Below are 15,836 nucleotides of genomic sequence, written 5' to 3' on the forward strand. Positions count from 1 at the left end.
AGGGAGAAGCCAGAATTGAGGGGCTGAATCCTAATTCGTCCTTTCAATAAACAATATTCATCAATGGATATAAACTAACTGGGATAAAGGCCTATCTATCTTATTAAGACATTTCCTATAATATTTTACTTTTTATGTGTAATAATCACAATTTATAATTTATTTTGCTTTGATCAACTATGTATAAGTAATAATTGTAATGATAAAATTTTCTTCTGGATTAAGTAACATTTGGAATAATGTAGCTGTTGATAGACAATTTTCTCTTGGATTTCTGCATATCTTGTGAGCAGAGGCATTGAGTACCTCTGTTCAGCACTATCTTTTCAAGAAGAGGAAACACAGCACAGGAAACAGCATAATATAGTCTTAGAAGGTAGAAATAGCATCTTACTCTGGAGCAAAAGGTAACCATGCTTACTACATATTATAAAAGGTTTAGGTTCCCTAAACTTATGGTTCCTCTTCTGTAACATAACTCATGGCATGTGCAGCTGTCACCTGGCCTTAACACCACATTGTGGGAAGTGAGGCTCACAGGTCTTATGCAAATACTGGTACTCTGACTACTGCTATTATTGCTACTCTCATGTTTTCTGCCAGCATGCATGAAAATGAGGCAGACCAACTTGTTAGCTTGCAAGTAGGGTAAACCCTAGACCCTTTACTATTTTGACAACAGTCACTGAAAATTTTAAAATAAATGTAATTTCAGTATACACACACACGCATAAATGTTTAAGTATGTGTCATTTGTTGCAAAGAAATATAATAGGGAATAAAAATACAGCACCTTATAATAAGATTCTATGAGGAGGTGTGATAGAAATACAAGTTCAAAGAGAAGAAGTAATGATGCAAATTCTAACTTTTAAAGAAGAGCACATTCAAGTAGTTTTGAAATGTATAATGGTAGATTATCCATCAATTGTTAAGACGTTTAGATTCTACTGCATATATTTAAAAGATCAATGTAACAGCTCTAACTTAAAATGTCAATATTTAAAATAGAGTGAGAGCAAACATTCTTTACTATTGCTTAAACTTATGATGAAAAATTTTATCGTGTAGGGAGTACAAAAATATAGTTTGAGGGGCTGGCCCAGTGGCACAGCATTTAAGAGCACATGCTCTGCTTCGGCAGCCTGGGGTTCCCAGATTTGGATCCCAGGCGCACACCGACGCATCACCTGTCAAGCCACGCTGTGGCAGCGTCCCATATAAAGTAGAGGAAGATAGGCACGATGTCAGCCCACGGCCAATCTTCCTCAGCAAAAAAGAGGACGATTGGCATTGGATGTTAGCTCAGGGCTAATCTTCCTCACACACACACACAAAAAATAGTTTGAAGACCAGATCGTGTTAGTAGCTAATTTAGCGCAACGTATACAGCAGGCATTCAGTAAGTATTTGAGGAAATTTTAAAAACGGAATTATACATTATTACCTGCCTTGAAGTAGGGGCCATACCAGTTAATATTTTGATGAACTTTCTTGCTGTAAGACATTTTAAGTAAGTAACTTTACTACTAAAACTAGGTATATATTCACATTTTTTGCATTAAACCACAAAGGGAAATAAAATTAAAAATGTGGTAAATTAAAGAGTATAAAATAGGAGCTAGATGATTTTGAATAGACAATGTCAGGTTTTAATCTGACTTCTTGAAAGTACTTTTGAAAGTACTTGAAATTTTCAAAAGTACTTTGTCACTGGTGTTAAGTGATATACAAAATATTAATTTAAGGAATCTCAATAATGTTTTCAGGTTTTTGTTGTTTGTTTTTTTACCTTTCTTGTGGCACCGCAAACCAATATTCATGTTTCTTATCCCTCTGTGCATACTGTTGCATTGTTGCACTTGCTTGAGATACAAATGTTTTCCTCATTGGTTTTCCAACTCTGAGACATAGGAATTTATGTAATCGATGCCTTCTCTTTTCTTTTAAAAGTGCAGAACCTAGAATTGAGACACAAAGTGTTTATTCAATTCTCATACACCATGCTTAAATAATTTAGGTTAAGTAATGTTTACCTCCAAACTTTGGACAAATAACTATAGAATAAAACTTCAATTTAGCGATACTCACTTAGGTGAATTCTCTTAAGTAACTCGTATTTTTTTCCATCAAAGATAAAGTGACAGGTACAGCAAGACTACTGAACTAACAGCCAAGTAATGAACTGAAATTATGTCTAAGGGTATCAGACAAAAATGTGAAAGCTTCAGCAACTCTCTTAAATTTTTTTTGTAACAATCATACTAAAGTAATTATATATACATATATAATTCTCTGCACATTCTTTATCGGTCTTCTAAAATAACATCTAAATAAGTTTGTAAAATTTTTAAAGGTTTACTTTAAGATGGTTGTTACAGACAACAATTTAATTAAAAAGTTTCTGAAACTTTTACATACATCGAAGGTGTGATAAAACAATCAACAATATACTAGATTCAGCCACCTGGACAGTTTATTAAGCCTGAATTATCTCTAACTCTTCCAACCAGAGGTGCTGACATAAGGTATACTGAGGGTCTGACAATATGGTTGAATTCTGGAATCTGGACATTAATTAGCATATGAAGGCAACATACTGTGGAGGAAAAAGTACTTAGTTATAGTCAGGAGATGTGGATACTAGTCACGGCTTTTTTTCTGTGTAATATTGTGTGAGCCCCAGTATTTGCATCTGGTTAAAAGAGTGAACTTTTACCATTCTTTCCACAATTATATTCCACAGTTTTATACTTATTAAACAGTTTTTATATTATAAAGTCACTAAAGATCAGAAACTTTGACTATTTACCTGTTACAGAATCTCAAGTTACTTAAAACTAATTTTCATCCTCCCTTCCTCCCTGACCAAAAAAGGAAGAAACCAAATGGTAACAATCCAGGCATACCTATTTAAACATATTTACTAGTTTTTCTCCTTTTAGTATTTTTTCATAATAGAACCTCCCCATCATCATCACTCCAAAAAACCTACTAAAATGAAAGTAGTCTACCACACCATTGGATTAAACAGAATTCCTTATTTTATCTTTTACAAAGATTAGAAATATAAGGCGACCATCAGACGCAAAGATATCAAATAGAGATATTCACGCCAGTATTCTTTACATCAAGGATGGGAAATATCTTAACAACATGAATTGTTAATAAGAACTGAATGTATTATCATCTTAACAACATGTAAATGGTTAACTTACAGGGCCATTAAAAATCATGTTTTCAAAGAACTATAAATGATATGGGAAAATGTTTGTGGCACAAAATGTTAAGTGAAAAAAGCAGGATACAACACTACACACTGTATAATCCCGATTTTATATAAAAAATAAATACATATGTAGATATACATACAAATAATATCAAAACTGTATATATATGTGTATATATATACACACATACACATCAAAGATCAAAGACAAATATGTCAAATGTCAACAGTGATCATCTCTAGGTGATGAATTCCAGGTAATTTTTATAAATTTTCTAAAAACCTCCTATATTTGTCAAATGTTCATTAGTTCTGAATAAAGAAAATATATTACAAAAGAAGAAATATTCAGTCTTTTATAGAACTGGCTTTGAGTAAATAAATTCCTTAACATCTACTGAATATAATCCTTAGTTCTTCAGGATATCTAAATTAGAGGATGCAGAGAAAATTCAGTGTTTTAAAAACTGAACAAAACCTGTGTGCATTGCTGTTGAGAATGCAAAATAGTGCAGCCACTATGAAAAACAGTTTGGTAGTTCCTCAAAAAATTAAGCACTGAATTACCATAGGATCCAGCAAATCCACTTCTGAGTATATATACAAAAAAACTAAAAGGAGGGACTGGAAAAGATATTTGTACATCACTATTCAGAGCAGCATTATTCACAACAGTCAAAAGGCAGAAATAAACCAAACGTCCATTAATGAATGAACAGATAAAGAAAATGTGGTATGTATAAAGGAATATTATTCAGCTTTAAAAAGGAAGGAAATTCCGACACATGCTACAACATAGATTAAACTTGAAGGCATTATGCTAAGGGAAATAAGCCACACACAATGGGACATACATTGTATGATTCCACTTATATGAGGTGCCTAGAGAAAAGACAAAAATTCATAAGAGAAAAAAAGTAGAATGGTGGTTGCCAAGGGTTGGGGGGAGGGGAGAATGGGAGTTATTGTTTAATGGGTGCGGAGTTTCAGTTTGGGAAATTGAAAAGGTTCTGAAAATGGATGGTGGTGATGGTTGCATAACAATGTCAATGTACTTAATGCCACTGAATTTTATACTTAAAATGGTAAATTTTGTTTTACATATATTTTAACAATAAAAACTTTTTGAATCTAAAAAATTAAAGTTCATATGTAAATTGGATTAACCTGGAATCAATATTCCAACAGAATATAAAAATGTTAGCTAAGATACCTGAGCTACACCCCATTTAACCCATAATGTATTAAGCAGAAGCACTTATTTTAGAAATAAATAAATTTCCTGCTTTTTAAGGGAAAACATATTTCAGACAATGATGGAACTTCTGGATACTTGAAAGAATTTTAGAAACAGATTTTTATGTCTAATTGCACTTTTTAAAAAAAGATGGAATTACAACTTTGGCAATTACAACTAATTAGGATATTATATATGCAATGAAAAAAAGACATTTAATAAGGTAACATCAAGAACTAAAAAGAGAAAATGTAGGAATCAAAGGTATCACAGAGCTTGTGTGCACTTTCAAGAAATAAATTGTTTAAAGATAGAATGCAGTGGGTCAGGAATATTTAAACATGGTGGAAAAGATGCTTATTATAGGTACAATCCACCATGGGATAAGAAAAGACAAGACAGTAGAAACCAGACACTATATACCTGTCCTCAGAGAAACATCAGTCAAGCACTACTAGATTATCCTTCAGAGTGGCCTAAGATACAGCAGCTTTTGAATCGGTGAGGAAAGAGGGAGACAATATGCAATAAGATGAACTTACTTTATGTATTCCTTAACACTTACCTTCGATATCAGCAGTTGCTATTTTATGCTTAATTTCTTTTTGTGACACCTGTTGAACATTTTCCCTTTGCTGTTTAGTTTGTTGCATAGTATGGGTTTTCCAGAGTTTCCGTAGCTCTTCTACCTCTGTCTCCGAGTCCTGATTTTGCTCCTTTCCTTGTTTTCCTTTGTTGACAGTTTGCTTTTGTTTAAATTCTGTTGCTTTACCACAAGGCATACTTTCTTTTTCACCCTCTTCTTGGTGTAGTGAATTCTCATTAAGAAGAAAATCCTGGTCTGCATTACCTTTCATACTTGTGCTTTGTTCTTTAGAATCTGATATTTCTTGCAAATTATCTGTAGCCTTATCTCCTTTCTTAGCGGCCATTTCAAGGTTATTTAAATCAGTTTTAAGAGGAAGAGTCCCAACTTCATTCGTAGACTGTCCAGAATCAGATTTTAAGTGATCAGGAGTACTGGTAGATTCTGATATGATTGTCAAACATTCTACTCCACTCTGACTGACAGTTTGCACAGATTCTGATGACGCACCAGATGACTTATCTTGTCGCAGCTCATCTGAAGAGACAAGCTCTTCTCGTATAGGTGAGAGTTCTGATTCTGTGAACACGTCTTCAGAAAGAGACTCCTCGGTGCTCCTAGGAGCAGTGCTGGCACTGTCATTACCGGCATCGCGGATTCTTAAGTCTATTTCATCAGTATTACTTCTTGTCATTTTCTTTAAATGGCAGAAGTCCCTTCCTGATAACTGATCTATCTCTCTGTCAGTAAACAAGATTAAAAGTTATAAGACTTTTTAAAGTGCAGTATTTTATTTTCCACAAACTTAACACCGACTTACTATCACTAGAAAGGCTTTTTTAAAAGGATGTAGCATACATCTCTTAACAGCATATCAAAAATTCGATATAGTCATATAGACCAAGTAATTAAGTCAAGCTTTTGTATCAATTGCTTAAGATCTGGGAAACATTAATGTAAGATTACCTGAATTAATCTACCTGAAGAGAAGTTGATGATGTAAGTTGTGGGTGAATTTATAATTCTAAACTAAAATTTATTCATTGATGGAATATGGAAAATAAGCTTAGGTAAAATTTTGCATAAAGTTTTTAAATGTCTTAAAATAAATATACATTGATTGATATTATACACATGTGTACATACACACAGTGCTTATTTACATTTAAATAGAGATTAAACTAAAATATACGGCTTAAATACAAAGCTGAAAACCAACCTGAATAGAACTGACGTAAAAATACTTAGAGGAATTCTTCAGGCTACCAGTAACTACTCTTAATAATAATCCTAAGAAAACTTGTTCAGCTAAAGGGTTTAGATATTAGACAGCTGAATGGTTCATAATTACATCTAGATTTCCATATTTAACGACATTTGTATATTTAAGCACTAATGTTCACCAATTAGATAGTTTAAGTTCTAGAAGGAAGTAATGCAAACATCTATAGCATGAAATACAAGTTAGCAATTTAAAATAGTTAAAAGTAGTTTGTGATAAATGGAAATTGCAGGAGTTCTTAGTGAAAAAAGTACTAACATCTACACAAGTTTGAGAATAGAAAAGACTGGAAAGTAATTTGACACAACAATCATTGGCTGTCTCTGGATGATGAAATTGGGTAACTCTTTTCCTCTTATTCTACTTTTTGGCATTTTACAAATTTTCTATGAGTATGTATAGTTTTTATAACTAGGATAGGTAAAATTAATTTTTCTAAAAAGTATTAAGTAGTTGAAGTCCAATTCATATCTCTGCCTCCCTTGCATCTGATTCACCTTCAGAAACACAAGCATCCAATTGCTGCTACTAAATATGTAATAGTGTCATCTACTGGTGATCCACTCAGACTGCATATATAGGGTCTTGGAACTTGGTAAAAGTTTTGAGAAACTGTACCTGTACATTTAATAAGACCCTTAGGCAAGAGATAAAGTTAACAAACCAAACAGGATATATATTTAGATAAGTGCTGTAACCTTCAGACTTAATATGCTGAAAGACTAAATATTTATTTATCTCAATGATGCTGCTATGGTTCAATATAGTTCCAGAATAATACCTTTGAAATCAGCTTCCCAAGAAGTATAAGACAGAAGAAAACCAATCAAATCTTATACTTCATTTTGCCATCCATGACATTACTCCGCAAAACCACTTGCTTTATTTATCTGATTTGTTGCCAAATATTGTTTTTAATCAATTCATAAGGCAAGATGGAAAGATATTTGCTTTGGGAGGAATTTTTTTAAATGTTTGGATAAATGTATGGTCTTTCCAGGTGACATTCTGAATGATAACACAGTGATTCGCAAGAGGAGCCCTACAGCAACCTCGTAGAAGAGTTACACATCATTAGGCATAAGAGAATCCCAAAGGATCATAATACAAATGGAAAAGCAAGACAACAAAAAGTAAATCTCACCAATGACTGACAATATATACACACGTATATAATCTTGTTTCTCTTTTAATCTAATCCTTCACTCCTTCTTCACCTTTGTCTCATCCCTCCAACCACCCCAATAATCCTTATTTGCTGAAACTGACTTTGGATGACGATCTATAAAAATAATTAACAGTAGAGGGGATCCCAGGAATTATCTGCACCTCTAAAGATGAGTTTACCAAGCCAAAATAATATCCACTGGGTGGAAGATATAATGGAGACTTTTTGAATAAGGTATTCTATTCTCCCACAAGTATCCTAACAACTCATGTAGTCTGCCACAGAAACAAAAATAATTTGCTTTTCTTCTCCTTTGTAAGTAGTTTTGTCCAAAGGGTTAATTTTAAAACAGCCATCTTCATCCCTGTGGGATAATACAGGGATATAAGTTTCAGTATCAGTTAAAGTGAAGCCAGTTTTTAAACTGTTGACCAAGTCATGTATGGAGGAATGAAGGAGTTTTATTCTATTACATAGCAATTTTCTTTCTTTCTACTACTTCTTCCCTTCTTTGTATACCTATCTTTCATCTTCTTCTCTTTTTATTTCTTATTCCTCATTTTTCTCTCTGGTCATTCCTTTGGTCAAGCACATTACTTTCAAAGGCTGTGCTGACCTGCAGTCTCACATCAATGTTCTCTAAATCACACAAATCCCCTAACCAGTATGTTCCAAGGTTAACTCTTTATATTTGTGCATTTTATGGGTCTTCTCCCCTCTATTTTATACTTTACTGAGGGAGAAAAATGCAAACATACAAATCAATAAATAAAAAATAAAGCTGCTCTGGCTATAGCAGGTCTTTGTCAGGTCTTTGCTCACATGGCCTCCCCCAAATCTCATACTCTTCAGGCTCTTCTAAGGAAAATTTGAAAGCTACCCTTGATTACTTATATTACCTTAAATTGCTCATAGAAATAATTTAGAACTCTGAATGCTGTATTTGAATAAAAATGGCTGGTAAACATTGCATTAAATGAATACTATTGGTTACTTTTAAATATCCAGTTCTCTGACCAAATATACAAATATAAATCTAAAACAATTCCTCACTATTCTAGGTGTATTAAGAATAAACTTTTCAGGGGCCACCCCGGTGGCGCAAGTGGTTAAGCGCATGCACTCTGCTACGGCGGCCCGGGGCTCGCCGGTTCAGATCCCGGGCGCGCACCGATGCACCGCTTGTCAAGCCATGCTGTGGTGGCATCCCATATAAGCAGAGGAAGATGGGCACGGATGTTAGCCCAGGGCCAGTCTTCCTCAGCAAAAAGAGGAGGATTGGCATCAGATATTAGCTCAGGGCTGATCTTCCTCAAAAAAATAAAAAAGAATAAACTTTTCACTACTATACATAGTTTTGTTTTCTTATTGATAAAATGAAAAGCAGCTACAATAAAACTAATAAAAAATACTTTAGAGTATTAGACCAGGGCTAACTATCTAAATGCAATAAAACTGCTAAAGAGTATAAAGACCACTCTTACATGGGTAAGGATTCCTTTATTTTGCTATCCAAAATTTCTTTGTACATTGCTGCTGACATCACCTCTTCCATTGGACACATGATGCCATATTCCTCACAGCCATTCTCTTGAACCAAGGGGTCAGTTTTATGTGGATCAAACATTATATTATTTGGTGTAACCAGCAGCACACCACTGACTGTGCCCTAAGACGAAAAAAGAAAATAACATTTAATATTCAAAGTTTAAATGGTCAAGAAGTATTCTAGCTACTTTTACTAATTTTCTTTTGATGTTAGGCCATCTACTATATATAAGAGTAGTACATTCAAGCACTATGGCATTCTCATGAAAACGTTTTTAGCAAAAGCCAAATTTTCCCAGTAAATTCTCCTTTTAAGCAGAGGCAAAATACAAAGAATATCATATTCACCCTCAAACAATCAAGTCAGGAATTAAAATTTGCAGCTTCAGTAAAATACTGAGTTATATCAGCAAGGTAACTTCAGTAATGTAAGAAGGGATTGTAAAGTCCTGCAAGGGATGGGCTTGCATTAATTTGTACTGCTTCCTGTGTTGTTCCCTCACTAAAAGTACCACATATAATTTCATGTACACAATGCAGTTTTAATAAATAATGTATTGATAATTCAATTAATTATACAAGGAAAATAGTATAATCTCTTTAAAACATCTTTAAAAAAACATTTTTTGGGGCCGGCCCAGTGGAGCAAGTGGTTGGGTGGGTACGCTCCGCTGCAGCGGCCCGGGGTTCGCCGGTTCGGATCCCGGGCGCGCACCAATGCACCACTTGACAGGCTGTGCTGTGGCGGTGTCCCATATAAAGTGGAGGAAGATGGGCGTGGATGTTAGCCCAGGGCCAGTCTTCCTCAGCAAAAAAAGAGGAGGATTGGCGGATGTTAGCACAGGGCTGATCTTAAAAAAAAAAAAAAAATCTTTTCACTTGACTCTGCAATTACCTAGCTATGTGACCTTAAGCAAGCAAAGCCTCTGGGCTTCAGTTTCTTCATCTACAAAATTAGGTAGATTAGATGACCTCTAAGGTACACAGTAACCATTTTTAATTTAATCATGAAAAGCTATTAAGTTTTAAATACATTTATACAAATAGCGACACAAATATGAAGAGTTCAACCCTCTCATTTTATAAGTGAGCACACCAAAATCCATAGGAAGCAGATTCCACTAATATTAGCTAATATTTACTGAATGTTTTGTATGTATCATGCTTTATACATTATTGTTCATTTGATCTTCACAATCATAGCTCCGAGATGAGTAAACAGATGGGGAAATTAACGTTGTGAGAGGCTAAGCAACTTGTCCTAAATAATAAATAACATAGCTAACTAATAAGTGGTAAACCAAGATTCAAAATTCAGGTAGTCCATGCTTTTTACTATAATCCTGCCACACCCGAGTCACAAACTATAATCACTCTGACTCAAGAGCTAAATATTCCTTAATACCACTTTTAAACTCCCATTCCACTACATTCTCTAAGTGTATAAATGAAGAGCCAGACAGAATTCTAAAAATAAACCAAATAGTTACTTCAAAGTGGTCTTTTTCCTGAAGCTATTAAGCAAAACTTAAATCCTCGTTGATTTAGTATCATACCCTCCTTCCAAGTCCATATTCATTCAGCTCTGTCAATTTATCTGGCTTAATTTTAAGAACATAAAGTTTAAATTATGACAAACTACCTTTAAAAATGATCAAGTAAAAACGTAAAAAAAGAAAATCCAACTAAAAATGGTCAACAAATCACAAGTGGAAAAAAGGTATTGCACATTAGAGAACAGAATACGTATGTGTGTGCATTTTGGTGTGGGAAAGGGAATGAATCTGAAACTCTGAATAATATTTCTTTTAGTTCAGACCACGAACCATTCAAAGAAGGAGTAACTTGATATAAACCATAGCCTAATCATCTTTTGGTCAATACTTTAAATAGAGTCATATACATCAGTTTATATTTCTGGATCACATGCCAACTCAATTTAATGAGAGATGGTAGGGCCGGCCCTGTGGCTTACTGGTTAAGTGCGTGCTCTCTGATGCTGGCGGCCCGGGTTCGGATCCCGGGCGCACACCGACGCACCGCTTCTCTGGCTACGCTGAGGCCGCGTCCCACATACGGCAACTAGAAAGCTGTGCAACTATGACATACAACTATCTACTGGGGCTTTGGGGTGAAAATAAATAAATAAATCTTTAAAAAAAAAAAAAAAAAAAAAAAAGGAGAGATGGTAAAGTACGTTGTAGGGATATTTACATTGCCAGGGACAATCCAAGAAATAGATAATCAAGAGTAGAGTATACACAACGTATAAAACCTTAAAGATTTCCGATCTTTAATACTTTCCTCTATCTCATCTTCCATAAACTTAGTGATTTGTTAAATGAAACCAAGCAATCAGTTAGGATTAAGGAAAGCAAACCCCAGGTTCTCTGAAAGACTTCAGGTCATTCTTGATTTCATAAGTTTCACCTGAGGACTAGTTTTAAACGATGATATAATATTTGGTTCACTGGTATAATGTTACATACTATTTTTCACTTTAGAGGATTTTCACAAAGACAATGATTACTAGGTATGTATGATAGAAAAGGCCCAGTGTAATGTTAATGCTTTAATTCACTATACACACTAATACTACAATCTTAGTAGTGTAACTATAGAAATCATTTGAAAAGCCTTTCAAAACTGTACTTCTACTTTTTGGATTAGAAGGAGCTTGAAGTCCTACATCTTAACACTGGACTGATCAACCTGCTAATGTTACTTTCCAGGAATTCACCCTTATTTGCCACTATTGAAAGGATCCACAGATGTATTCTTCAAGCTTTCCCTCTGCCTCTAGCTGGGCTCTTTGAGGTATTCTGTCAGATGTCATTCTCCATAAATCAAAACAGTTGGCCATGAGAAACATTACTTCAACATAAAATTCACAAAAATCTCTTGAGAAAGTAACTTCTCAAATTCATTTGACAAAGACCAAGTCTGATATCATAAATTCATACCAAAGCATTTGCATTTCATTCTTTTTTAATACTGTTTCATAAATCCAGACACATTAACAGAAGCAAGAGCATAATGTAAGAGGTTTCCAATCAGAGTATCTTCTTAATCCACATCATCTTCAGATACTTTAAGCACAGATTTCTCTTTAGTATTAATAACTTCTAATTCCCTATGTGCAATTACCTGACTAATCTAAGGAGACACTATTTCTATTAGAAAAAAAACTCTATCTGTAAAAGAAAAGTTACCACTTACAATATTTCTGTAAATACTAGCAAATAAAAGACTATGATTTGGGAACTCATTCCAGCAGAGAGAAAAACTTGTTGTACTGATTTTTCTTCCAGTCTTAAGTCCACAGTCATTTGACCATTATAATTACTGTTGACAAATTTCCATAATATTTATATAAATAACCTTTATTACAATCAACCTGTAGGAACTAGAAAGAAGAAAATATGACTTGTATGAGAAAGCATCTTTTCCTGCATACTTTATTCCATGCATTAAAATAAACAGAGCCAGCCTCCAATAAGAGATTATGTTCCAAGAACACAGGCTGCAGGCCATTCCTAACCCTGCCGATAACTTTATTTTTGCTTTGATCCTTAAATAGAATTTTTATTCAAATATGAACAAGTGAAATTCTGCTTCTAGCCAAGAACTAATTCTGCCTAAAACTACTAAAACACATACACACACAAAATACATGAAATAACTGTTTTCAAATACTGGAATGCTGGGCAGTGATACTTGAATAACAGGAAATAAACAGGTGAGCTCTACAAATGCCCCAGTATACTGAGTGGAGAGAGTTTCCAGGCCACAGGCAGAGAAAGGAAAAGAGAGATGATCACTTCCCAGTGAGAAAGCTTTGGAGATCTACGGAGGCTCCTTTTTCAAACTTCTGGTTCAGTACTGGTTGCTACCTATATGTTGGTAACTATCCAAGGATGAGAAAAGAAGCACTCAAAAGAAGCAGAGGAAACAACCCCTAGAGTCTACAGAGTCAGGAATAGTTTGTGTTCTCACCAACCAGAGCAAAAATCCTTGAAATTTCCAGGGTCTCAGAATACTCAGAAGTGTATTGTCTCAGTAAGGGGGAAAAGTAGTTATAGACTTAAAGCTGTTCTAGTCCTTCCTAAGTAAGCTTAAAAACAAGCCATGATATAAGATCAAGCTGTTTCCAAGAAACAACTGTGTCACAGAAAAAAGTGCAAGAATATGTACAGAAATACAAAAATATTCAGCATCCCACAATATAAAATTCATAACATCTGGTATCCAATTGAAAATTACTAGGCATGCAAAGAAACAGGAAAAAGTGACTCAACAATGAGAAAAATCAATTAATAGAAACAAACCCAGAAGTGAGAGAGAGAAAAGAATTGGTTAAAAAAAGATTAAAATAATTATTACAACTATATTCCATACATTCAAGAATACAGAAGAAAGATCGTACATGGCAAATAGGGACATGGAAGATATTAGAGACCTAGTTTGAACTTACAGAGATGAAAAACACATTGGATGGAATTAATAGCAGATTAGACATAGCAAAAAAAAATTGTGGACGTAAAGATACAGCAATTGAAATTATTCAAAATAAAAAGAAGGAACTAAAAAAAAAGAACAGAGTATCAGTGAGCTATGAGACACAATGTCAAACAGCCCAAAATATGCATAATTAAAGTTCCCAAAGAAGAGGAGAGGATGAGAGAGAAAAAAAATATTTGAAGAAACATGGCCGAAAATTTTCCAAATTTGATGAAAACTATAAACCCAGAGATCCAAGAAACGGAATAAACCCCAAGCAAAACAAATATGAAAAATACACCAAGTCACATCCTAATCAAATTGCTCAAAATCAGTGATAAAGGGACCACCTTAAATGCAACCAAAGAAAAATATATATTTTGTACAGAACACCAAATATGAAAATAATAGAAGACTTCTCTTCAGAAACAGTGCAAGCTAGAAAACAGTGGAGTTCTGAAAGACACATCTTTAAAGTTCTGAAAGAAAGAGAAAACCCTGTAAACCTAAAATTCTATGCCTAGTGAAAATATCTTTGAAAAATAAAGAAAATGCCAAAGATACATGGATAGCAAATAAGCACATGAAAAGATGCTCAATATCGTAAGTCATTAGGGAAATGCAAATTAAAACAACGAGTTATCACTAAAGACCAATTAGCACGGCTAAAATCTAAAACACTGTCAACAGGGAATGCTGGTGAGGATGTGGAGCAACAGCAACTCTCATTGATTGCTGGTAGGAATGCAAAATGATACAGCCACTTTGAAAAACGGTTTGGCAGTTTCTTACAAAGCTAAACATAGTCTTACCATATGATCTAGCAATTGCACTCCTTAGTTTTTACCCAAATGAGGTAAAAACTTACGTCTACACAAAATCTGCACATGAATGTTTATAGCAGCTGTATTCATAAGTGTCCGAACTTGGAAGCAACCAAGATTTCCTTCAGTAGGTGAATGAGTAAACTGTGGTATAGCCACACAATGAAATATTATTCAGTGATAAAAAGAAATGAGCTGTCAAGCCATGAAAGACATGGAGGACTCTTAAATGTATATTGTTAAGTTAAAGAAGCCATCAATCTGAAATCATACAATCATACTGTATGATTCTAACTATATGACACTCTGAAAAAGGCAAAACTGTAGAGACAGTAAGATCAGTAGTTTCCAGGGGTTCAGGGGGAGGGATAGATGAATAGGCAGTGCACAGAGGATTTTTAGGGCAATGAACTATTCTGTATTATACTGTAATGGTGGATATATGTCATTATACATTTGTCAAAGCCCATAGAATATACAATTCAAAGAGTGAATTCTAATATAAACTATGGAAACCCACTTTAAATATAAAGACACAAGCTAAAAGTAAAAGAATGGAAATGATAAACTATGTTAACACTAATCAAAAGGAAGCTGAAGTGATTACATTAGTATCCACCAAAGCAGATTTCATAGCAAAGAATATTACCAAGAATAAAGAAGATCTTTCATAATAAAACAAGTCAATTCATGAAGAGAATATAAGAATCCTAAACATTTTTACACTTAATAGCAGAGTTTCAAAATATATGAAACAAAAAGTGATCGAAATGAAAAGAGAAATAGACAAATTCACAACTACAGAGAAGAGTTTAAACAGCCTTCTGTCAATAATCGATAGAACAAATAGACAGAAAATCAGTAGGGATACAGAAGAACAACACTATCACTTAACTGAATCAACATTTACAGAATATTCTTCCCAACAAGAGCAGAATACACATTCTTTTCAATGTAACATTCATCAAGATATACCACATTCTGAACCATAAAACAAATCTTAATAAATTGAGCCTTCAAATAGCAGTATGTTCTCCAACCACATGGAATAACATTAGAAATCAGTAACAGAAAGATATCTAGAATATCCCCAAATATTTGAAAACTTAACTAAAACACTCCTAAATATTCCATGAGCCAAAGGAAAAATAAAGGGAAAGTATTTTGAACTGAATGAAAATGAAAATACAACCTACCAAGATTGTGGATGCAGTTACAATAGTACACAGGGGGCAATTTACAGCACTAAACACTTGTATTCCAAATACTCATAATTTATGCATTATGACTATAAAGTAATGGTTCTCATGTGACTTCTAAAGTCGATATCGTGCTATAGTTATTTTCTAAGCAATACTGGGAGTTTATTTTGTGTTACTTTACTGTATTCCCTTTGTAAGCTAGAATTCTTTGCTTAGAAAAGCAGCAAGGTGTGGTAGATAAAACATAGATTCAAACCGGG

The 15,836-nt window shown here is 34.0% G+C and overlaps 1 protein-coding gene across 7 annotated transcripts in view; it reads right to left on the bottom strand.

Annotated features, from left to right (window-relative positions):
* OXR1 (oxidation resistance 1) overlaps positions 1–15,836 on the bottom strand; it is a 508,823-nt gene that overhangs the window by 36,402 nt on the left and 456,585 nt on the right. For all 7 annotated transcript variants that reach the window (XM_087447551.1, XM_004431253.3, XM_004431252.3 and 4 more), the window contains 3 exons: positions 8,987–9,171; positions 5,032–5,792; positions 1,793–1,961 (listed from right to left, as the gene is read on the bottom strand). In XM_087447551.1, coding sequence (XP_087303677.1) covers positions 1,793–1,961; positions 5,032–5,792; positions 8,987–9,171 — 1,115 coding nt within the window. The remainder of the gene's footprint in view (positions 1–1,792; positions 1,962–5,031; positions 5,793–8,986; positions 9,172–15,836) is intronic.

This window comes from Ceratotherium simum, chromosome 23, assembly GCF_057802395.1.
Source record: "Ceratotherium simum simum isolate JZ-2026a chromosome 23, ASM5780239v1, whole genome shotgun sequence".
NCBI lineage: Eukaryota > Metazoa > Chordata > Mammalia > Perissodactyla > Rhinocerotidae > Ceratotherium > Ceratotherium simum.